The sequence below is a fragment of the Phyllopteryx taeniolatus genome, chromosome 17 (assembly GCF_024500385.1).
Source record: "Phyllopteryx taeniolatus isolate TA_2022b chromosome 17, UOR_Ptae_1.2, whole genome shotgun sequence".
NCBI classification, from domain to species: domain Eukaryota; kingdom Metazoa; phylum Chordata; class Actinopteri; order Syngnathiformes; family Syngnathidae; genus Phyllopteryx; species Phyllopteryx taeniolatus.
In genome coordinates, this window is record NC_084518.1 from 15,538,176 (window position 1) to 15,563,293 (window position 25,118).

Sequence of the window (25,118 nt, forward strand, 5' to 3'; positions counted from 1 at the left end):
TCACCCATCTGTTGAGGATACCTGTGTCTGATACATACAGTCGTGTTCAATTATGGGCATGGGTCCTTGAGACTTGATAGACCTGTCCACCTAATTTGGTGTTGTTCGGTGCAACTGGTGTCGGGACTACGTTTTTCTAACTTTCAATGGGGCGACTTCGCTCGTTTTCAGGGGTCTTGTTTGAAACCCCTAAGATTCATACATTTTCACAAGGATACATGTGGTTCTTGCACTGCTTGATACATCCCAAACGTGGTAAATCCCATCCGAAAATAGAAATCAAAATGACAAAGCAATGCCCAACCCTAAAAATGAATGCAATGTTTTTCAAAGAGGGAAGTTTATGGCCTCCATGTTTTCCCATGAGAGGAGCTCACCCTGAAGTCATGCTGAACTACACATCATGTACACAACACACCCCAAGTCAATTTATTGCACCAGTGACGGCCATGTTGGGGGAAGATCGGGCAAGTAAAGATAGGATCGTCGGGGGTTTTAATTCCTTGTCTACAAGAGGACTGGTGGCTTTGTCAGCCCACAGAAGGAAATGGAGCCTCTCTTTGCTCTTTAAAACATTTCCCGCAGTAGTAAAAGATTCAAATTTGAGGACACTCAAGAGGTTTATGGTCTGTCTTTGTTTGGTAGCGACCGAAGGAAGTTTCCTTTGATGGCACAACACTCGTTTGAAATAGACACGACATCTCGCTCTCGAGGAAAGTGTAGCATTAGGAGTTTGTTGTTCTTTCAGAAAAGTGGAACATCAATAATTTGAATTCTTCTTAGGAAAGTTCAACATCAATAAATTGTCTTCTTTTTAGGAAAGGGTAACCAGTAGTTTGTCTTCTTTACAGGAAAGTGCAAAATCAGTAGTTGGTCTTTTTATTAAGAAAGTGAAACGTGAATCATTTTTCTTTAACAGTTTTTTTTTTCAATTGCCTAAACACAATTTTGAAAACGGAGCCCATTTTCTCAAAACAATAATACAAATAATACAAAATAAATATGTGGTCGCTACTTCACCTATTGTGGGATAAATGAGGGATTACTGTACACAGAAAAAGTGCAAATACACAATACGTAAATTCACCAAACAGTGGACAAGACCAATGCTGCAGAGTGATGAAAATATCATTTATTTATTTCCATATACCCAAATCAGGGAACATGTCAACATGGAGAATAACAAAAAAACATGTCCCAAAAAAAAACACGAACTACTGTATCCGGCAGAGGTTACGATTACAGTAAAAAGGAAAAAAAAAATCTAAAAAAAACCAAACTGAAAATACTTTTTTTTTTTTTTTTTTTTTTTTTTTTTTAGGTATGTGCATAATCAATAGTTTGTCTTCTTTTTGGAACGCAAACAATGCAGACAAGTGCAACATGGAAATTTTGAACAGCGTGACATTTGTTTTGCCTGTACCAAACGAGACACACGTTTTGTGCTTTGAGCGACTTGACATCTTTCACACTCGTCATTTTCCTTCGTCTTACAATTCCCCAAACGCTCGCGCAGCTCATTGCGTTGGTTTCCGTCTCAGCCGCCCTCGTCGACCCCGTTTCCACTGACGGCAGCGCGTCTTTCGATCGCCGCTTAAGCTCTAACATGCCCATTAAATTCGTCAATCCGGCACCGAGCGGCCTTAGAACCCCTCGCTGCTCGGCCAAGCGAAGCGTGTGGCTGCCAAAGAGCTGACAAAGAGGTGAGACGTCGGTCAATTTGAGGGGAACAATGGAGACCAAAAACACAGACTGATGTGAAGTAAAATTCAAGAAAGAAGTCACTCAAAAACTTGTTCATTTCCCTCCTCGAGTTAGTGTCTGGGTTTGACTATTTAAGTCGATGAAACACTCGTTTGTGTTTTGAAAATGCGTGAGACAGATTTGCCACAACAAGCCGATTAGGCGCGAACGGTCCCTTTTAGCCCTCAGCTAAGTCTGTTTATGAGGAAGAATGTGAATTAAAAACACGCTCTTTGGATCTTTGCGAGTCGTTGGGATGTCGCGAGACATATTATGCATTTTTCTTCACAATTTCAAACAGTTCCCAGGCGTCCCAACTCATTCACTACCGTGGACGTTTATATTCATCAACTGGAATCCAACTTGTCACTGCCACCAACGAAGACAGTATATTTGTCATGCATGTTTTTCAACGGGCAGGTATGGAATGGGGTTTTGCCCAGCTTGTCTGTGAAATTCAAGTTTCTGTGAAACTGTCATGACTACACACTAGCGTCCCGGGAATACATCAAATACATATTTCCTTGTGAAGACATTCAGGAGAGGGTGCGGTTTCTAACTTAAGGGCGTATGCTTTGGACCAAAGCGTTCCCGCGAGGCGCCTAAATCCTCGATTGCAGTAACTCTAACGTTCGCCGGGGGCGGCGTAAACATGAACAGCTACCGGTCGGAGCACACGCGCGGTTTTTGTATAACACTGGATGAAAGATTGCATATCCGGTTGCCCTTATTTGAGTCGTAAGTATAACATTTTCCCAGTCCTGTGGTCTAAAGTTGGAATGTTCCAACAGCAGAAACGTAAAAATGAAAACCAAACCCATCCACCTCCATTTACTCAAACAAATGTGCACTCCCAGGAAAATGACGCGTCTGGCTTTTGTTACCTTTGTTTTTATCTCTCCATGGCTTGTTTGCCTATTCAAGCTAAAAACTAAACTAAACAAAACCAGTGGCTGTTAACCTTTCCTGTCAGTCCAAGAGCATTGATTACAATTGAGATTGGTTGTTTCATGTGACCAACTAAGCCCACGAATGTGATTTGGATTAACAGTTAGACAAATGGGATAGTTTAACGTTTTCATTCATGCTGGGTCACGTTTTTGCGGCAAATTTTCTACAGTTCCAAAATTTCTACACTACTAGTTATACCTACGGGCAATTTAGAGTCCCCAATCAACCTACCATGTATGTTTCTGGGATGTGGGATGAAACCGGAGTACCCGGAGAAAACCCACCCAGGCACAGGGAGAACATGCAAAATCCACACAGGCGTGGCCGCGATTTGAACACCGGTCCCCAGAACTGTGAGGCAGATGTGCTAACCAGGGTCCACCGTGCCGGCCATACAAATACAGTATATACAATATACATATATTGTGTTTTACAAAAATACTATTGATAATGTATCTGTGGTTGTGATTGCAAAGCTATCTGTCAGCAACATGTACGCGAGCAATGTACAGTATGTACCGCGCAGTACATTCAAGTAAATGGGATCAGAGCCTCTTAATATATCCTCGCCCATGGCCTCTCTCTGTAGCAACTCGCTTCTTCATTGACTGTTACTCTGTCTTTTATGGTTTAATAAAAATGCTAACGTGCAATATACTGTATATGCAGCCTCAAAAGCCTATACAGGATCACCATAGGCAAATCGCTCAATGTGCGGGTGTGAGTCGCCAACTGTCATTATTTTATTTTTTTGCAATTGTCTGGTCCAAGTCGGGTTCCGCCGCATCACGTGTTGTGGGCGGACCTTAGGGCCTTTCAGAAATAGCACAAAAAAAACATGAGGAGGTAAATTGTTGAAAAGTTAACTTTAAATATGGAGGTGATTACTGTAGGATTACTAGAGTGTAACATGCAAGATTCTCTGACAAACTGAATTCGGTATTAATGCTAATGCGATTATCTAAACTTTCATCACGGTATATCAGTAAACGGTTTCATTTTTGTCATTTTCATTTTTTCCAACTCTTGACTACAGAAATGCAAACACTGACACATTCAAACTGAACCTTTACGAACAAGTGCTTATCGCTCCTTGGTTTGTTTAGCATAGTGATTCACCTTCAGTTTATGCTCGCTGTGCCAACTTTACACTTGCGAGGCATTCAAAGAACCTGACTTTACAAGGAGCGGGGGACGGAACGTTCCTTGGCGTAATGACTTCCAGACGATTGTGTTGCGCTCTTAGGGCCGCATACCCCTGTCAGGTCATGTCATCGGTTGAATCTCTTGGCGAAGGCAAACGTTTACGACTCAGAGAGTTTTTAGATTCTTGAATTGACATCCCAGTCCAAAGTGGTGCCGAACCGCAAAAACGATCAGGATGTCGGTGAAAACGCAAAGTGTTTTTTGTTTTCTTTTGATTGAATGGCAGTCAGGACCTAAAATGGGTCAGCTGAGCTTTGGGTTTTCCGGCGTAAAACCAAACCCCCACCCACCCACCACCCACACCCCCACCCCCACCCCCAGGTGCCAAGAGTAAAAACATGCCTTCATTACGCCGGGCCCCAGGTGGACGGGAGCTGTCTTAAATTCCATCAAGTCCAAAGGACCTTTTGACTTGGTGGTATCACCACCAAAAGGAATGCCGATGGCAGAAATATAATACCATAAAAAGAAATTTTAAAAAATCCCCCACGAGGATCTTAACAATCCAACCACTGTGTAACTTAATTGAATCTCCGCTCCTCTTAAACACATTTTGCTAAATGCTTGCCAACCGGCGGCAATTTTCCTAGCTATTCCAAAATGGTGACATCACGTCTCGTGTGGAAAGGAATTTCGAATACCTTCGAAGGGTTAAAACCTAAGAATTACAGGAAAGTATTTCAAATCTATTGAAGCCGCTATCTGATTGGCACCGTTAGCTTCCCAGTTGATGTAAATCTTGTCGTGGTCTGTGTTTTGGTTTGGGTTGTGTTTAGTTTTGGTCCATGTTTTCCTGTGTTCCACGTTTGTCGTGTGCTCATTTGGTTGTTGTGTCCACCTGTTCTCGTCAACCTTCTGCCTTGTGTCGACCAATCAGCACCCTCCAGACTCTCGTGTCTTGTCCAGGTGTTCCTCGTTGTCTCGTCAATCTGTTTGTATTTAGTTCTCTGGTTTCGTTCAGTTCTTGTCAGCTCATTGTGGTGTGTCATTGTCTGTCTGTCCCACGTCCTACTCACCAGTCATAGTTTGTTTCCAGTTTTAGGTTTGTTCAAGTGTTTGTTACTTTGGTTATCTGTTGTGGGACTTTGTTTAGTTTGCTTTATCCATGTTTGACTTTTGTTTGGGAAAATTAAATATTTTTTGAGAGTCCTGCACTTTGGTCCTCCACATTTTTGCCTTGCCTTCCTCTCCTTCGACAACCCTAATCGTGACAATTCTCGCAGTAAACTGGATTTTTTTTGGGGGGGGGGGGCTAAAGTACCTCACGGGGGTGTTTTCTAAAGACGACCTAGGGGGCTGCACTCTTTCTGCTTAAGCTCCCCTTTGAAAGGGTGCCGCGTTCCCTGATTGCTTCAGCACATGTAAGGAGTGCATCGCTGGTCAACCCAACCAACCGCTCAAACCAGATGCAAACAAAGTGCTGCAGATGTCAACGGAACTTGACAGAAAGCAGCTATAAACTCGAGGTGATGCAAAACAAAAAGTGTGTTTTTTGTGGATTTGGCGGGATGGTAAATTACACGGTCAACGTGGAGTTTGAAGACTGCCAAGTCGTGAGTCGGTTGCGTTTCATGCGTCACTGTTAAATCATTTAAAGAATTGGTTTATTTAAACTGATTTGGGGGAAAAAAGACACTTAAAAGTGAGCAGTGGTTGTCTCTGTTTGCCACTTGCCATACTGCAGTATGGTAGGAAGGATTTTGTGGTAATGAAGAAAAAAAGCAAACATCCCTAAAGAGTCAAATATTTAGTGTATTTTCAGTCTTGGAGCATTTCATCACTAAACTCAAGAGTTGCAGCGTATCTGAAATTATATTGTACATCAACTTGTGGCTCACAAAGCAAAAAAGTCTATCAGATAGCAGCTCCTGACTTAAAAAAAAAAAAAAAAAAAAAGTTGGGGCGCTCTTAAGTCAAGGCATCACTATTTTAATTTGTTTGTGAACAACAAGTTCATAGTAGACTGTAGGGGCGAAAAGTTCAGTGGCGTAACACCGTACGACACATCAACACGACGATGACGTGTCGTATGGTCATGACGCAACACGATGGCGTCTCTTGCACGTACATTAGCGGCCGCAGGTTGACTCAGAACTTGAGATGGTCTCCCTGTTGTCAGAAACAGACGCCGCGGAATGTCTGAGATCATCCCTCCGCAAAGTAAGAAACTCAGTGACTCACTCATAACCCGACACGAACGATGAGAGAATCCAAAAGTGACGAATGTAAAATAATATACACTTACCGGCCACTACATTAGGTACATGGCCTACGTTTTTGAATGAGGTCGCCGTACTTGTTAGGGCCTGAACACTGCTTGAGATTTTCAGATTAAAATAAACTGGTGCATTGAGATATGAGGGAGTTTTTCTAGTCATTCGGATGATTTGTTTTTGTTTTTTTTGCTTTGACTTGTGAGCTAAAATTTGAGATACGAGCGCGATACGGTGGCAGTGAACTCTACTCACCTAACACGCAGCAGTTTAGCAGACAGAGAGCAATTCTTCAAAAAAGAGGCTTCAAACTGTTAAATGCCACTCCCAGTTGACGTTCACTGTCAAACTAAACACAAAACAAAGAGAATTACACGCGTATTTAAAAACAACCACATGACTTTGCCTGAAATTCTGCAGGTTTAATGTTAACAAATAGGATATACCATAGATGGGCTTTCAAATAGCATCTATGTGGCGGTGCTATAACGCTTTAAGGCATAGATATTGTAACACAAATGATGCAGCAACACATGGAAACAGACAATCTAACAATAATCGCAGGCATATATTCTTGAACCTTTGTGGAAAAACAACAAATACGGCAGGTGCCAAGTCACAGTCGTTAAAAGTCTTCATCGTTCGTGTCTGCGTAACAGTATTATACTGCCACCTAATGGCCAAGTCAATACATTAATCATGATGCAAAAAGTGTTTTATTACTATTTCATCTAATTAATTATATTATTACTATATGTTTGTTGTTATATATCACATTACAATTTTTTATTTTTTATTTTTTTTGGAGGGGGGGGGGCTGGAATTAATGCAATTTCCATTCATTTGAATGGAGAAAGATGATTTGCAATAGGCTTGCATGTCACGGCGCCACTTTATGTGCTCAATAAAGGTTGGGATTATTATTATGATGATGATTATTATTATAGATTTTATAATGAATGGAACAATAACATGGGAGCACATGATATGGAGGATGGACTTGTTGCATGACGCGAGTACCGGGAGTGTTGGAGCTTCCCTCCCCCGTGTGGGAGCCTCCCTTCCCGGTCGAGGGCGGGCTGCTCGGCCCCCGTCAAAAGGCGTCACAGGCGGTTCTCGTTATTTAAACTTGATTCTAGACCTCGGGAGAGTTTTTGTCAGGCGGGAGCGCGTCGCCTAGCAGCAGACCAGAGCGGGACTTTCTACCTTCCTCCCTGCGTGGATATTTTGTGTGGTCGCCGTTTCCAGGCCCACCGGCACCGGCATGCCCTACAGCGTGACTCTCAAGGGACCCTCCCCGTGGGGCTTTCGCCTGGTCGGGGGACGCGACTTCAGCACGCCGCTGACGATCTCCAGGGTACGTTTCACGCCTCGCGAAGCATTCATAGCCTCTCGTTTGTTTGCCAGGAAGTCGCCCTAAAGTTGAAAACGAAATATAACATTTGACAGACATTTGACCCTAATTAGTCATTAATTAATCGTATTTAAAGTACTTAATGGGTCGCGTGACAGCTGCCAGATGGCGTGCAGGTTTTCTTTCCAGTAGCTATCAGTGACGCAATTCATTATCCATCATGTTAACTTTTATTTGGAATTATTTAATATTGAAAAATATATTCTAAAGGGATGATTATTGGTAATCAGATTATGACGGTTTTTTTCTTCAATTAAGTTTTTAATTGTTGTTAGTTGCTTGATTTAATTTTAATTATTAAAAAAATACATTTTATATTTTTGTGTAATATTACCTCAGAAAAAAGACAAACACCTATTGGCATCTCATTAAACAGGGCTATTAAAAAAATCAAAAGGCATGATTATCATACATTTGGATATTTTTGTTTAATTACATTTTTAATTAGTCATTTTTATATATTTAATTTTGGTTTGATTACATTTTTACTGAGTAATTTATATATTTTATTCTTGGTTGGATTAAAATTTTCCAAAGTCACTTATGCATTTTGATTTTTGGGTTAATTAAAGTTTTAATGAGTTGTTACTATGTGTATTGTATTTTTTAGTAGTATTTATTTTTTATTTTTATAGTTTTGATTAGTTTGTAATTAATAATTATTTTATTTTATGGTTTAATTTTTAATGAGTATAAATCGTGTAGATTTCATTTTCTGTTGTAATTTTTAATGAGAAATTTTATTTTTTGTTTGTTAAAAATGTTGAGTTTTAAAAATATTTTCATTATTATAATTCATTCGGGTTATGTTTATTTATCTATTATTTTACTTTCATTGAATTTATGTTATGTTATTAAAATTTTAGTTTCATTTCATTTGAAATGAATATTTATTTTTTGTTTAGTTTTAATTTGTATTTATTTTACATATTTTTATTTTCAGATTTTTTTTGAAAAGTAATTTTATATTTATTCTTGTTTAGTGTTATTTTTCACCATTATTTTGTTTAATTCTTTGTGCTCAATTAACATTTTACATTTTAAGCAATTATATGTAATGTTTTTTAAAATAATTTTGGGTTGATTAGTAATTATTTTATATGTACATTTATTTTTTTGTGGAATTAAAATGTTAATTAGTAATCATTTAATGGTTCTGGAAAAAATGCTGTGCTCGTACATAAAAAGACCAAAGACAAAATAACAACGATACCACGGCATCGCCACAAGATCAGAACACCTTTAATCGTGCTCATTTGGAAATGGCTATGATATGCTGTGATGTTTGATTGGAGAAATTCAAAAAACAATTTTTCCCCACGCTAGCTCATCAAAAGATCTAAGACAAAATAGCGAGAAGGTCCAAATAATAATCCCATTAGCTGGCTCTCATCTCAAAACCACTTGGGGATTTTCTTGGAATTGCTTTGACATACTGTCATTGATGATAGCATATTTTCTTTCTTTGGTATTATTATCTTTAACTGGCATCTAAGCAATTATATGAACCTAATCTAATGCATTCATTGTGGTGCGGAACCTCCACGAACTCTCTGGAACCCCCTCGGAATATGGGTCAGCCGTCAGCGTGCTTGGCAACGGTTCCGCCAGTAGCCACTTGCTTCATCCCGGCCAGGGTAAACACATGGCGCTGCCGCTCGCTGCGGGGCTTGTCGAAAAGGCAAAAATGGAGTTAAGGGGAAGGGGAGGGTGGAGGGAGCGCTGACATTTGTTTTTCATCAGTGCTCATTTGTGCCGCTGAAGGATTCCAGGTGTTCCACTCCAGCCCCCCTCCCCTTAAAACCAAAGCCTGTAACTACAGGGCCCTGACATTTTGGAGATTTATGGTGCCCCCACTCCTGAGGGGAGTGGAATCACGCCCGAACGCCAGACGCATAATTGGAGCCCAAACGCAAAGAGTCCTGATTTCGCCTTCCTAACTTGTCCTCTACACTCCTCACAAAAACTTTGCGATTTGGGGCTTTATAAGTGAACCTACTTTGACCTTCTCTAAACTTTGAATTCAGTCCATGAATCGACCAATAAATACATTCCAAGGACGTCCACTTCTATACCTTTCTGTGGCTCTTCCGGTCTCTCTGTATCTCTGTTGCAACCAGCTGATGACACTATGTCATACTCTCAAGCTTTGATCCATAAATGGACCAATACATTTCCTGGTTCGATAAGAATTTTCATTTGCAAGGGAGACCTGGCAGAAGACAGCAGAGTAAAACAAAGCAAAATAAAAGAAAAATACAAATCCAAATACATTGACAACAAACCGGACAGTGGAATATAGTTACATTATACATTCCATTCCATCCATAGCGCGGTGAAAAACAGGTGCAGCGATCATGTACAGTATCTCTCACTAATTTTTAAAAGAATGGTTTTGGGTTGATGGTGGTGAGTTTTATCATTTGCTCATGAGTACTCCTGTCGTATGCGGTCAGAAAATTGAAAAGAAGATCAACCGAAACTTTGGGAACAAATGGGTTAATAAAAGTGATGGAATGGAGAGTGCGGGTGGTGGTATGCATGGTGAGCAGAAATCGAAGATAGGGTGGGGGCTTGCCAATGAGTGTTTTATAGATAAACATGGAACAGTGAATTTAACCGGTGCAGGGAAACCCTGGTGGATTTCCAATCCATTGAATATTCCACGGTTCGTTATTCATAATAATATCCATAATCCATTGAATATAATTGTCATTTAAGCAGTCCTCTTCATCATGTTGTTTACATTTTGACAATGTGTGACCAAAACAACACCTAACAACTCATCAACAGCGCGAGGCTTCAAACGGGAAGTGGCCACTGAGCTAAAGAGAGTCACAGAGTGTCATTAGCAGCTTGGAACAGAGGGACTGGAAGAGTCACAGAAAGGCATTGAATAGGACATTCTTGCAAATTAGAAGGAAAAAAAAAAAAAAGCACGTGGTGAATTTTGCAGTTTAGATCCTTGTTAGAAAGTTGTGCAAAAAGTACTGGAACATTGAACAGTTGGACATTCAAACGTTTAGAGAAGGTCAAATTAAGATTGGGGATGATCCAGGACACGCTGGAGAGACTGTCTGACCTGGGAATGCCCTAATCAATGAATGGATGGAGGGAAACTATGTATTGGGAATATGTAAGAACATTAACTAGCACAAGTGCAGATGCTAAGTGCAAAAATATGCGTGGCTGAGCAAGATTGTATGACTTGACTTAACCTATGTAATAACGTGAGTCGATTTGCTTGAATTTTAGTGGGGACTACACCTGACTTGCTTTATTTTTACCACAGAAACTTTAAACTTGCTTGAAACTTGTGCCTTACTCCCACCTCTGGTACTTAACAGTTTGTTTACAAACGTCAACGTACCAGAGCTCCTATTATCACGGCATGGCTGGAATTTATGAGGCAGCAATAAAAATAAAAATGCATTTCCAAGACTAATTTGGCTGAGTGGAACAGCAAGATGTCGTCCTGTAAAATGAGACAAGGGAGCAGCTGGTGCATGTGTGTAGATTTTGTGTTAAAAATCTTTTGGCAGCGTCCATTTCGCTACATTTGTTTGAGTATTAGCAGCTGTAGACGTCAAAAGAGTTCTGACAAAGAGGGTTTGAGACAGATATTTGGCTATTCATCAAATAATTGTGTTAACATACACAACAGAGAAGGCGACTTATTTAAAGGCTCATTTACGCTCTTAGTACGAAAATAGATGCTCTCATACGAAAATAGATGCGTGCATCCTAAACTGTGTCATTGTCCCTGTATTTCCATACGTCCATATCGGGATTAATATGACAACATATCGTAGAGGTTTTCCCCCAATATATAGATTATCGCGTAATCGTTGTGTTGTAATGCCGCTATTTCAGCAAATGTTTCAAATCCCTTAACACTGCCCCGCCATGGTTTCCGGCACTAATGCAACACTTCTCCGTAAGCTTATTTCAATCCTTAACAGACGTGCCTTCCGCGAAGTAACGTCTTTAAAACTTTTAAGAGAGTTTACCAGAAAGCTCGTCGAGATGGGGGCAGCCGGTTCATAGCAGAAGGTGCTAATATGCCGGGAGAAGCCTGTTAGCCTTGTGTGTGAGATTCCAAAGCGAGACAGCCGCAAACGAGAGGCGTCCGAGAAACATCAGATTTTGTCACTGATGTGACAGCCGAGGCATTTTGAGAAGACGTGTTAAATACGGCAGCAGTCTGCTGCTGGGACGCACTCGCACAAACACACCAGCCACAAATAATGACGTCAAATTTAAAGTCTATCAATCACAACTGAGCGTTATTACTTCTATCAAGAACTAAAGTCGAGAAGAGAACACGTTTCAAACAATTTTCATTTAGCTAGAAATATTTTGCGTAAAAACTACAACATTGCCACCTTCCCTTTACATTGTACACTGGCGGCATTCCACTTCTGATACTGCCTCGGAAGCCGGCAAATTCATGGGACAACTATGCAACTTTTGGGGGATTTACGGTTGATTTATTTTAACCTGTGCAACCTTTTGGGGATTTACAGTTGTCATATCTTAACCTATGCAACTATTGTGGGATTTGCGGGGTTATTATTTTATCCTGTGTAACTTTAGGGGATTTACAGTAGTCGTTTTTTAACCTACGGAACATTATGGACTTAAGGGCGGGCACCCCGCTGGCCACCCCCCTCATCCGTGGGCAGTCGTCAGAGAAAAAAATAATAATCAAAGCTAAAATATTACATGTAATGGATTGCTTCAGTTTTTTAAGTTATGCAGTGTTTAATTTTTTAGTGTAGTGAGCCACCAGATCCAGGAAATCCAGTATCTCCTGAGTCCTGATTTTAAATTTTTTTTAAGGTCCCATATTTTGGCTATTTAGAGTGTCCAGAAAAGGCCCCTCTGACAGTTACTTCTGGTTGACCTAATTTTGTATCCGCTTTGTCCATATTTGTCTAAGACCGCCCCATGGTTGCCTCCGTGTAGAAGACCCACTTGTGAGAGCACACGTTTATGTTGACAGCGCTGGTTCGGGAGCGGAAAGGGAAGGCAGAGATCTTCGCTAGTGACGTAGATAAGCTCGAGAAATTCAAATGACCTGATTTCAGTCCTCTTGGCAGAAAAATGTCTGAAACTCAGGAATGTGTGGATGATTTTCATTCATATTTCACATGTTTGCTGAGGCACCGTAGAGACAATACTGCATCCCAAATACTAGAAAAAGTTGGTTTGGCAAAATGCGTCCCTTTTTAAAATCAAACTAGTCAGATGGAAGGACACCTGTTTCACCAATTGAGACTAAATTGCATACATAACAAGACATCCCAAAATTTTTCAAGAATCCATGTTTGAAATTGAACTGGAAATCCTGCAAGAGACTTCGCCCAAATGAGCCCCAATGAGAAGGAGGTATCCTCGACAGACGGGCGATGCAATTTTTTTTTTCTACTTACGACGACTAATGTAGGTGTGTTTGGCCATCATTTTCGAGGATTCGCCACAAAAAAAAGGGCTGCAAGGGCCCTTAATGCAGTTTCTTCGAGTGTTCCTTTACTTAAAGTTATGTCATGATTTTAAATGATGATAAAAGAAACCGCAACAACATCTCATGAACTCCATGTCCTTCTACCTTTGAACTCTTGTCTACCTCATTCCAGAGAAAAGGACATACAGTATGACCCAAAGCCACTCTGGACATTTCGCTGACACGGCCGTTTAATACTCAGCTTTTGGAGGCTTGGCATTTTTTTTTTGTCTTTCTGGGTTACGATCATAGACTGCCACGACCTGCATGTCTCCTCTACGAGCTAAGAGAAAGAATTTCCTGGAGAACAATGTAAGGACGGTGGTGGTTTAGTAAATCAATGATTGAATGAGCAATTTATTAGTCTTATTTTATCCTGTGGAACTACTGTTGGTTTTATAGACTGATCTCATCTTATTTTAACTAGTGCAACTTTAGGGGATTTAAGGTAGTCTTTATTTAACATGCACAACATTTGGGAGTTTAAAGGTATAGTCTTAATTAAACCTGTGAAACTTGTTAGAGATTTGCAGTTTACAGATTTTCTTATTTCACCTTGGGCAACTTTTGGGGCATTTACAGTATTCCTGTGTTAGCCAGCAAAACGTTTGGTTGAGATTATCTATAGTCATATTTGAACTTCCATCATTTTGGCAGCTTTTACTATCGCCTTATTGTAATTGACACAATTTATGGGTGATTGATGGTAATTTTATTTGAACCTGTGCAACTTTGGGGGGGGATTTACGGTCGTTTTATAGCCTCCTGTAGTTTTAAACACGACCGTCAAAAGTTTTGTAGGATAAAAAAGAAAAACAAAAAAAAAAGGGGACCACCATAAACCCCACACAATTCAATGTGTTCACTGTATAATCAAATTCTCACACGTCATTCCCAATCCTCGTGGATTTTGGTTGGCTTTGTGTTTTCCCGTCACGCTTATGCTCATGGAAGATTATCACTTTGATCGGTGAACTCCAGGGCAGCCTTCTGGTGTGACGCTCTCATGCATCACAAATATATAGTATGTAATATAAGGCCCAAAGAGGAGGTTAAGGAGAAGAAATTCACAAGACAAGAAAAAGGGAGAAGGGACGTGGGTCTCAACATTAAGAGAAGCTTTAATAAGGACGACGTAAAGTGTCAATTTAGAGACAGTCGGGTGCCTCAAATTATAACGGAGACACATAATCGCGCAAAGTTTGTTTGTAGCAACGTGATGTCAACAAACATGAGCTCCAGATCGGACCTCGGCCCCTGGACAATCTGTCATTTTACAGCAAAGATTAGACCTACTCGATACTTTGCCCTGTGAATGATGTCATGGTGGTGATGTAGGATTTTGAGCCCATATTGCTAATTAGAGGTGTATGAATAGATATGCATCACTTTCCATCCCTGTTAGCAATGAGTGGCCAACGCCTCCCCCTGCGGCTGCTTGTAAAACAGCACTCTTGAAATTTCTGTTGAATGGATTGCCTTTTGGGGGGTCTTCAATATGCCTAAAAACTCACAAAACTTTTTCAAGCTCGTGTATCCTAGTGAAAATGTAAAAATTTTAGGGGTCTCGTACATGATCCCAGAAAACTAGTGAAGTGCCACCCTCTGGAAAGTTTGAACAATGTAACCCACAACACCAGTTTCACCAATTAACACAAAAAAGTCTCAAGGACCCATGCCCGAAATTGCACAGAAGGATGTCCATTTTGGTTGGAATTAGCCCCTTTGGGGGGAATTCCAAGGCTTTGACGAATTCCAACTAGGGAATTCATACAAATGAGCTCCAATCGTAGACAGATATCCGAAACAGATGGGCAACGCTAAATTGAGAGGCTTTTTGCCTGCGCCATTTAATTTTGGCAGAGCATGACATCAAACTTTGACTATCCTTTCAGAGATTCTTGATTGAAATGATGTAATAAACAAGACCATTGGACACTCAGTGTAAGCCATGATAATGGCAATACTAGGGGCAGGAATTGCGATACGATAGAAAAAAAGATTAAAAAAAAATATTACAGTTACTGTATGTGTTAATCAATATATTGGGAAATACAACATACTTTCTTTGCAGCTGGGTGTCAGTATTGAAAATGGATGTTGGTGTGCTGATACTATAGTTAATAACATTGATGATTTGATCCAAACCCTATCGAGGTGTCCTGTCCTTCCAGGGGACACTTCAATAAGTACACCTACACGATCTAATGTCTACCTAACAAAATCTCTGGCTGCTTCACAATGACATTACACACACACATACACACGATGACTGGAGGTGGTTAAATGGCGTGGGTAAACGGTGACCTCCTGTCGGGCGATTGTCCACTCATGCAAGACTGAGCTGGTTCTACTTCCACTCGGACAAAAAGCACATAGTGTTGCAGTGTTGAGGTTTCATGTTTGTTTTTACACACACTTACTTCCCACAATGACCTCTCAGTTTACTGGAACTGAGGCACGGGTAAAATGGCTGGGGGTGGGGGGTGGGGGGTTAGAGGGAGGGACCAGTGGGACGTGCGGTGCAGTCAGAGGCCGTAAATTAGGAATTCCACATCTGAACCACACGACTCAGCTATTAGCACTTCATGGAGCATGAACTTCAGCTCTTTCGTTCTTAAAACACTTAATGGCTCGGCGCGTAAGGGGGTCGCAGCAGGGACCAAATTGTAACCCATCATGTTGTTTTCGGGACCAATTTACACAAATTTACACATAGTTTAGTCAAACTGTGATGGAGACGTTAAATCTGACTACATGCGTTGTCCTCGTATATACAGTATGAGGTGTGTGAAAGGTACTGATATGGAGTGGGGGGCTGGAGTCAACCCACAAATCTTCTGGTTTCGGAGTTAGCACCAGAGGTTTAACTGAGGCTGTGTGGAAGGTACTGTTCTGGAATGGAAGGTTGAAGTCAACCCACAAACGTTAAGGAAGGTACTCATACGGAATGGGGGGGGCTGAGGTTGAGCCACAAATTTGACAGCTTCTGAGGTAGTATCCGAAGCGGAACTGAGGCAGAGTGAAAGCGATTGACACAAAATGGGGGGCAGAGGTCAAATCGACTTCAACCCTGTTATCAGTACCGTAGACATGCTGCAGTGCGTCACGGGGTGTTAATCGTCACCCTCCCTTTACATTGCACACTGGCGGCATTCCACTTCTGATTCTACTTCGGAAGCCGGCAAATTCATGGGATGACTTCAGAAGCCCGTGCCCCATTGGTATCTTAAACGTAAGGCAGCGAGCCAGGAAAAAGTTGTCTTACATGGCTACACTAACCCAATAATTTTCGAACCTTTTACTGGATTTCCTTTGGATTAGATTACTAACATTACTTAATTTCACAATTTCATGCCTGGGCGACAACACACAGATGAGAGGAAGAAGAATTGTCAGTACTTGACAAACAGGGCGCTTGTTAACTGCAACATCATACCAATTCCTCCACTCCGGGCACAATTTGGGGACGTGGGTAGTAATTTTGTGTTGGAATCGGATGCGTCTCAACGGCGTCTAATTTCCGAACAGAGATGACTCAGTCGTGGGGCCAAATCTCTCTGAAAAAGCTCACAGTAATATACTTGCTAAGGTTCTCTGTTTAGGTAGTAATGTTCAAGATTGGAACAGATTAATCACAAGGCCAGACTATGGTGCTGCGTAATTAATCAATTGATCGACTTTTGATTGTTCTGGTGTGGGAATTTATCCAACAACAGTGTCGAGGTTGGGTTGTGTCATTGCTCAATCTTGACACAAAGGAAGCATAATGAATTTCACAACTTTTCAGCAACCATCAAAGGCAGTGGAATTAGCTCGCTGCCTAAACGGCTTCTGTCGAAAGGGAAACCAGGGATAGCGTAAACACTGGTTAACCACTTTGAGTTTGTTGTAACCGCATCACAGACTGGTGGAAAGGGGATGGAGTGAGGTTGCCCAAGCTGGTAACGTTAATCACTTTCATATGCTCTTAATCCATTCAACAAGACATTCCTTTAAAATGCCCATCCCAATAGTACCCCAAGGGTACCCCCACTCCCTCAAAATTGAGAACATTTATATCACATATGGTTCAGTGTGTCCCACCTCACCCCTTGGCCTCCCTTGATTGGCATCGGATGTTCACGCTCACCGTCGCAAAGGCATGACGGATCACAGGGAAGCGAAACTTGCAGGGAACTAGTCCAAATTGATTCATGTATTACCTGGGGGGAAACGTTTTGCCGCTTACTATGCAGTGCCTAAAGCGGGGTATAGGACACATGTTCTTCCATGTGGCAAAAGCCTTAGCTTTCTCTGATAGCACGTCTAGTAAACAAACCTTTCATGTTATTTGACCAATGCAGAGTAATTGAGATAATAGGGGAAATGGCTTGAATGATGATTTTAGTCGTCTAATGTACTGCCGTAGTTCGAATGTGTGAAGTGTCAGTCGAAAAGATATTACATGAGGTAAACTGCTTATTAAGGCAAACGGAACATCGACTGCAAGTTACATTTCAACAGATAAGTTGATTAAAAAAATAGACGTGGAAATTCAGACATAGTTAACATGATCCGTGAGGACTTTTCTGTTGCTCAGATTAATGGCACCGACATGGTCTTTTGATTCTGAATTGGATTGCGTGGTGTCGTCTTCTAGCCGGCTGGACATTATGTTTTGCTAAATTACTCAAGGACAATCAAACCAAACATTTTATACATACCTTTTGAGAAATTGCCTTTGAGGTTTTGTTCCCTGTCTGTCCTTTTACAAGTAGCTGCTACGTCACTAGTCAGTCTTGCGATCTTCTCTCTACAAATATTAATGGCATCCATTTCTTCGTCACCCACAGGTTCCAATGGAAATTGTTTTTATTTTATTTTATTTTTCTTTTTATTTCTTTAAGGAAATCTTAAAAAAAGAAAAAATGTAAACCTTTTTGGGGCATATCTGGCCTCTCATCCCCAGTTGCCAGTTTTTGTCATCGTTTGAGTTCAGGTCAGCAGTATTCAATCACTTTTCTGCCACCCAGAGCTGGTACCTATTGTTTACATTGTTTACATTATATTTCAGATAGTGAGTGAGCCGAATGTACAGGGTGTTACTGTACCTCCCTTAACGCAACATTTAGTCGTTAGTTGAGTTTGTCCTCGCAAACGCAACTTATTTAACCTGATCGTTGTCTCCAGGTGACGGCCGGCAGCAAGGCGGCCCAGGGAGACCTGTGCCCGGGCGACACCATCCTGGCCATCAACGGTGACGTCACTGAGCACATGACCCACATGGAGGCCCAGAACCGGATCAAAAACTGCACTCAGCAGCTGTCGCTCGTCATTAGCAGGTATTTGCGGGCGCTCTTTAACACAGTGAACTCTCCAAACCCTGATGAGCATAGCGACAAATGAAAACCTCACCCTAAAAATGTGTATAACTGCCAATGTTAATGATTTATACCAGAAATATACCCCAGACTATGATCCCAAAACTTTATTTAAAACTCATCTTACAACAGTAAAGGTAAAATAAATGTATCACAGATGATTTGAGTTTGAAAAAAATGCAAGGATGTTGGCGTGTATGTTGCAACCCATAAAAATACCAATTACTAATTTCCTATTAGCCTTTGGATGTTGGATGTGTGCCTTTAAGGGGCGTGGCCTAGGGAGTGACAAGTGGAGGATAGTCTGCACGTGAGTTGTGACCAACAGCAGCTCCTTGCGAGTCTTCTCATTTTTTATTTGACCGTTTAGCCCGTTCGATAAACGGCTGAAAGTGCTCCAGCGAATGTGGCTCTCCTTGCCCACATGCAAAGGCATTACAGTACTTTAATTATGTAATTATTGTTCCGTTTCACTCGAGCAGTGGCTATTCTGAATCTCCCTCAAATTGTGGCTCGAAACACAAAGGACCGAGCTTACAGTAATTGTAAGTCAAGGTACCGCGGTATCTTGTAACTTCTACTTAAGTACAGAGTATGAGTACTTTGACAGCCTGTATAAATGGCGCATTGCGAACAGCAGGGGTTCCCTGTATGTACGTGTTGCGTGTTTAATCTGAAAGAGTTAAACACCGGAGAGGCAGGGAAAAGTTGCAACTTGAAGAAAAACTGTAGTTTATGACTCGTTTACAAGTAAAAACTGCCAACTGGCAGACAACAAGGACACTCTCTCGCTCTCTCTCTCTCTCTCTCTCTCTCACGCTCTAGCTCTAGCTCTCTCTCAGGTTGGAAGTTGACTGTGGAAAGTCAAAACCCTAAATCAGGAATTTTTCTTCCCATTGTACTCGACTTTGCTCAAATGCCTCCAACACCCTCTTCCGTCCAAGCAGCTGAGCATGAAGTGGTTGGTGGTTTGTCCACGTCGGAATGTTATTTTGGGAAGTGGGAAGCAGTGCTCGCTCACGACAAAGGTGCAGCTTCTGTGCAGCTGCAGCAGCTTTTCCTGCACTTAAGATAACGCTGCCAAAGTGTGGCTTTTTTTTTTTCCTGCTTATACGTCAAGAAGTGTTTTCATACCGCACAGAGAACGTGTGATTCAGCGTAATAAAACAAAATGGTGCATTAGGGATGACAAGCTTTTATACCATTAGGTTGCGATTTTACTTATTTGACTGCAAAAGGTTTACGCGAGAAGGAAATATGAAATTTCAATTGGGAATTGACGTCTTTCAGGAGTAGTCATTGGCGTTGCTTTGCGGGTCTCTTTGAGGGGTGGGGATCTCGGTAAACCACAATTTGACAGTTCTTCAACGATAATGATCAGTGATTGTAGGAGTGATTAATCAATTGGAAAAAAGTATTTGAAGATGGGAAAACTTGTAAAAAATGTAAATTTTTGTACTTTACATCGATACTTTAGCCCGCACCTAATCTCTTGAACCACTACCTGCTACTGTCATTTTACTTACATGATATGTTCAATTAGACTTTTTTGTCTATCGAACTTTCTCTTTATTTTACCAAGCCTGTCTGGTAAACTTGGACGTCAAACAACAATAGTGTCCATAGCTGAACTGGTGTATCACTATGGTATCAATAATTTGTCCCACCCCTAGTCTCTTCAATCAATCAGCTCCCTGACTGTGATCACATCCTGCAAACATCTTTTTACTCGCAGAGATTTGTCCAATTACACTTTTTCATCGTTCAAAATTATCTGTAGTTCAGCAGGCTTGTGTGGCAAATCCGGACATCATGCATAAACACAATCGATATCTGAAGTTGATGTATCACTTTGTCATCAATACTTTACCTAGTCTTTTGTCTCTTCTGACAATTAACTAACCCTACCTGCGATCATGTCCTGCCATCAGCTTTCTACTCAGTTGGACTTTTTTATCCTTTCAAACCGCTTTCACTTACCGGGCCTGTCTTACTTGACAGTTATTGGTCATTTAGTCTATTGTTTAAATTCCTTGTTGAAAATATAACCTCAAGTAAGTCACCCCACACCACAGTTTCATTCATTAATCACCCTGAAATCTTGTATAGTGGCTGTCAAGATAGCGGCTGGCCCGACGGAGGCATATCAGCTGGTGTGCGACATTGTGGCGGTATATTGCTTGAATAATTACAATGTGACTTTCCCTGCTGCTGGACAGGAAGGCGGGTGAGGCGTGCACATTTGGGATATTTAGCACCGACGTGAAATGAGCTGTTGGTTAAGTGGAAAGGACAGGCTTCTGAGAAAAGTTGCCTATGGATGGCTCTGTAAAGACAAGAAAAGATTCCCCTAAGTTTTCCCCAAACCGTATGTTGCAGCCACACTGATCCAGAATTTCTGGTGAAATGAATTCTCGCAAAGGAGGGAAAATAAGAAGAGATGCAGTTATTGCTGGCGGACTGGAGGAAAGCGATATGGCAGCACAGCAAGATTATGAAAAGCCAAGAAGAAGCGCAGTGAATCACAAATCCGCACATCACTGGAAATTCAATCAGACGCCGAATCAGCTATCACTGAAGGTTTCCATCATTATCAGAAGGTAAGTGAGGGAACAAATGGAGTAGCACAATAGATGGGTGGTAAAGGCCTGTGTTGACTTGCATTTTGAAGACATCTTGAGACTTTCTGTTTTCATGAAAGTATTGGTCTGCTGCCACATGAAATATTTAATGGTAAGTAATTGCAGCCATTAGCCTCCTTGTGCTGACTCACAGGAACATAATCCCAATGGAGGACAACACTTCTCAGCCCCCACCCAACCCACTCCTTTAAAAGCCGATGCCGTAAAATACTCCAAGTCAAAGTAGGAGAAATGGGAGACCTGTAATTTGCTGCTGCTGGACAAATATATGAGTGTGCGCGTCTGCCTGGGAACCCAAATTACAGTGTACTCCATGGATCTGAGGTCTACTTTGTAATGCAAGAATGTTTCCCTGGATGTTTCCGCATCCATTACCGTCACAGGCCGCATTCTTCAGAGCATTTTGAAGGTTGCCCCCCCTGGATTATGGGAGTTGGTGCTCAAAAGTCAATGACGGCTGCATGGTAACGTTATCTTATGTCTTATTATTCTTGTTTGCTGTAACGTCTTCCTTGGAGATCATCTCAAAGTGAAGTTGCAGTGTCTCATAATGAAGGAAACCTAAAGGGTCAATATTGATATCTACCCGTATGAATCCATTTTCCTTCAAGAAATTTACCAGAGGAATATCAAGTTGGCCTTGAACCTTGAAACTTATGACTAGTGACCAACTTCCACTACCTAACCCACCAAACTGACCCCGAAACGCACAAATCCTAACAACTAAACTCCCTAACCTTATGTTGACTATAATAAAATCATGAGAAAAAGAAGAAATTTATACCTATGAGAAAATGAGAAGAAAAATCAAGTTCCAGCTTCTGTCAGGCCTTGAAGCCGATCACCAGGGAACAACCTCCACTGCCTTACTCACTAAACTGAGCACCTAAACCCACAAATCGTAACCCTACCCTGCGTAATAGAAAATTACAAGGAAGAAAAAAAAAAACGTGTCAGCTTCTATCAGGTCTTGAACCTTGAAGCCCTATTACTAGTGACCAACCTCCACTCCCTTACCCACTAAACCAACCACTACAGATCCTAGTCCCTAAACTCCGCTTCTGGTTTCCTATTCATCCAAGTCATGTTAGTCAATGACGGTAGAATCGAAGGCCACAAGGCTTCCCCTTCCTTCTTGACGACCCTTTTCCTTATTTTCTGTCTTACACTAGTACCAAGGTTTTATACTTGTACTCCACATGGATTAGAGAGTCTTTTAGCTGTATGAGTCAGCTGTGGAGTAAAAACTCTTCCATTCTGAAGATATCGGTGGACTGCCTGATCCCTTGCTTCCCTCAACCCCCCCGTGTACCTGTTGCCCTTGTCAACCTCAAAACCACTCCCTCTTCTTTTTATATTCCCACCTCTCTCTCTCTCTCTCTCTCTCTATGCTGCTTCCACTTCTACCAGAGTTTACTGGCGAAAGCAGTGTGCTTGCAACGGCCTAAGAGGCAGATGGTGGTTGGGATAAGTACCAGGCCGTTGGGATGGAGTCCCCCGCTGATGGATGTGCTGAAATCCCGGACTGAAAGCATGTCTTGTTCATAAAAGGACATCCCTGCCGTGCTTCAATTTCACTGACATTAAAGAAAAATGGCATTATTCAGTCTAGACTTGGAAATGACAGGTAGAACACATCAACGGTACTAGAAGGGCTGTGAGTAGAGCACAGACCTCTAAGAAGAGCTCAGATCTATGCATTATTCCATGAGAATTTAAGGAAGGTAAAAATAAATTCCTGGATCTGCTGGTTATGTCTCATGGCCTGTCGCCCAAACCTCCACCATGTTCTGTGTAAATCTGTCAAATCATTTAGGCGTAATCCTTCTCCAGACTTGATGAAGTATATTAGCCGAGATGTTTTTTCCAGTGTTACAAGAACATTCATTTCCAGAGCTTAAGAATTACAGACAGCAGGCAGAGAAAAGACAGTCCGGGTTTCCCTACCGCTGGGGGATCTGACCCGTGACTCACCGCTGAGGAATTACGCACAAGGCTGCACCGGACCAAAGGAACACTGAACTCCAGCGGGGACAAAAGGCCCAAAGAAACTCACTTCTTCCCCTCCCCACTTCTCAGGCTGTCGTTTGTGGTCAGTAAAAACGCCATATCAATAGATCTTCGGGGCCAAAGTCCATCATTCGTTGTTGTCATTCCCATGATGCAGGACTGGCCCACAGTTACTCCCTCTCAGGTGCTCTCTTTATAATTGTCTCCACTTACCTACTAGGACAAAACCTTTAAAAAATACATACACTACTCACAAAAAGTTAAGGCTATTCAGCTGCAAACACCTATTGTGAATGTTGCTGTTCAGCTCCTTGTTAGAGAACAGCAAGTTGCGTAAAAAGCATTAAAGGTCCCGTTACATCATTTTTTCAATGGATCTTATAATCTTTGATGCCCTTTTATTGGGTTTGCAAGATGATACCCAGAATGCCCCTTTTCAAGCTATTCTAGTTGGTCTTTTCCGCCTAGCCTTTGAGGCGGCCGGATTTCTCATTAATAGCCAGCCATCCATTTTCTGTTCCGCTTAAACCCCGGAAATGCCGTGTTGCTGCTCAGCTGAGTTGAGTGGGTGGGTACCAACCACGAAGTGGGCAGGTACTTGAATAAATAGTAACTTTGTACACAAACACACTGAATCTGATCTGGTCGTATGCGAGCCTCGTGCCGTTTATTGCCTTTTGCATTCAATCGACAAACCGCATCGATGTCAAACTTCAACCATGTCACGGATTTATTTTGACCTATGTTCTGTTTATAACAGTGGAAAACGAATTTTGGTGTAAGGGGACCTTGAAAAAATTGAACAGTTGCACATATGTATTCAAAGATTTCGAGATGATCATATTCAATTGTAGAGTGCAATGCATTTTCTGTTTCTCTTGCAATTTCACCCGAAAGCCAAATATCCCTAACTGTTTGTGAGTAGTGTATTATGACTTGTGGAGACTTTCTCTCTCCAGAGCATGAGATGTTCACCCCGTCTGCTTCCAGACAGCAAATGAAGTCACTACTGGCTAATTTAACCATATCTTGAGTGCCCATAAATATTTGATTGCATTTTCACTTGTGGGGGCAGCACTTCTTCACCAAGTCGCCTAGTGAAACTGCAATTAGTGTCGTGCAGAATTTAAAAATAGGCAACTTTTTTAATTCATGTGGTGTTTAAAATTTGCACAGGGTAGTTATGTTTAATTGCCGTTAGGATTATGAGGGGTCCTTGGGGAAAAAAATCTTCCTTGTGAGAGGTCTCTGGAACCAACATGTTTGAGAACGCATCACATCGGACACATCGCCAACCACAAATACCCCCTCGCCCACATGTCAGCAACTTAGCTGAACATTTGAGCATGTTCCAGTTAGCAAAGTGTTAGAAAAATATATGCTCTCATATTTGTAAAATGTATTCTATGTTAACTATAAATTCATAGAATTTTTTGTTTCAGTGCGAGGATAAGAAAATAGACCTTGTTTCTCTCTCTGATGTCTCATTATAAGATGTCTTCGGTTGGGGGACGCCACTTGCATAATGCAGATCATAACTACCTGTCAGAAGCAGCCTTCAGATTGTATTGTGTCACATTGCACGTCAGTTTTTATAGAATTATTCTCAAAGTCCTTGTCCTGTCTCTTGTGTATTAAACATTTTTCCCTTGACACAAAGCTCTGCTTACCTTTAGGCTTTGACATAATAACAAAAGATTTACTTGTTTAAATTCATACTCGATGAGTGGGCAGGCCCTCTAGAGACCCAACTATTTGTATACAATCAATAACAAGTACATTTTCCATAATATATGCTTCCTTTTAAAACTCATCGCAGGTTAGCAAACAACCCTGACTGTGACAGACCGATGACCTTGTCCTTTTTTTGTGCAACGAGGATTTGAGCGGACTAGGAAATATTCCGTGAGACGACGCGTCTCAATTTGGGGATGATTGCTTTCTAGCCGTGCGTCTCATCCTCGGCATGGAGCGCGGCCTATCTTGAGAAGCCAAAGTAAACTTATCCGACCGCTGCAAAAAAAAAAAAAAAAAAAGACCCTCAGGAAATTAAACCTGGTCAAGGGGTGG

At 41.4% G+C, this 25,118-nt stretch overlaps 1 protein-coding gene across 1 annotated transcript in view; it reads left to right on the top strand.

The window, feature by feature from the left end:
- Positions 1 to 7,157: 7,157 nt before the first annotated feature.
- pdlim4 (PDZ and LIM domain 4) overlaps positions 7,158 to 25,118 on the top strand; it is a 42,557-nt gene continuing 24,596 nt past the window's right edge. Inside the window, exons 1-2 of the mRNA XM_061751983.1 lie at positions 7,158 to 7,470; positions 18,206 to 18,357. Of these exons, the coding sequence (XP_061607967.1) occupies positions 7,378 to 7,470; positions 18,206 to 18,357 (245 nt within the window). The 5' untranslated portion in view covers positions 7,158 to 7,377. The remainder of the gene's footprint in view (positions 7,471 to 18,205; positions 18,358 to 25,118) is intronic.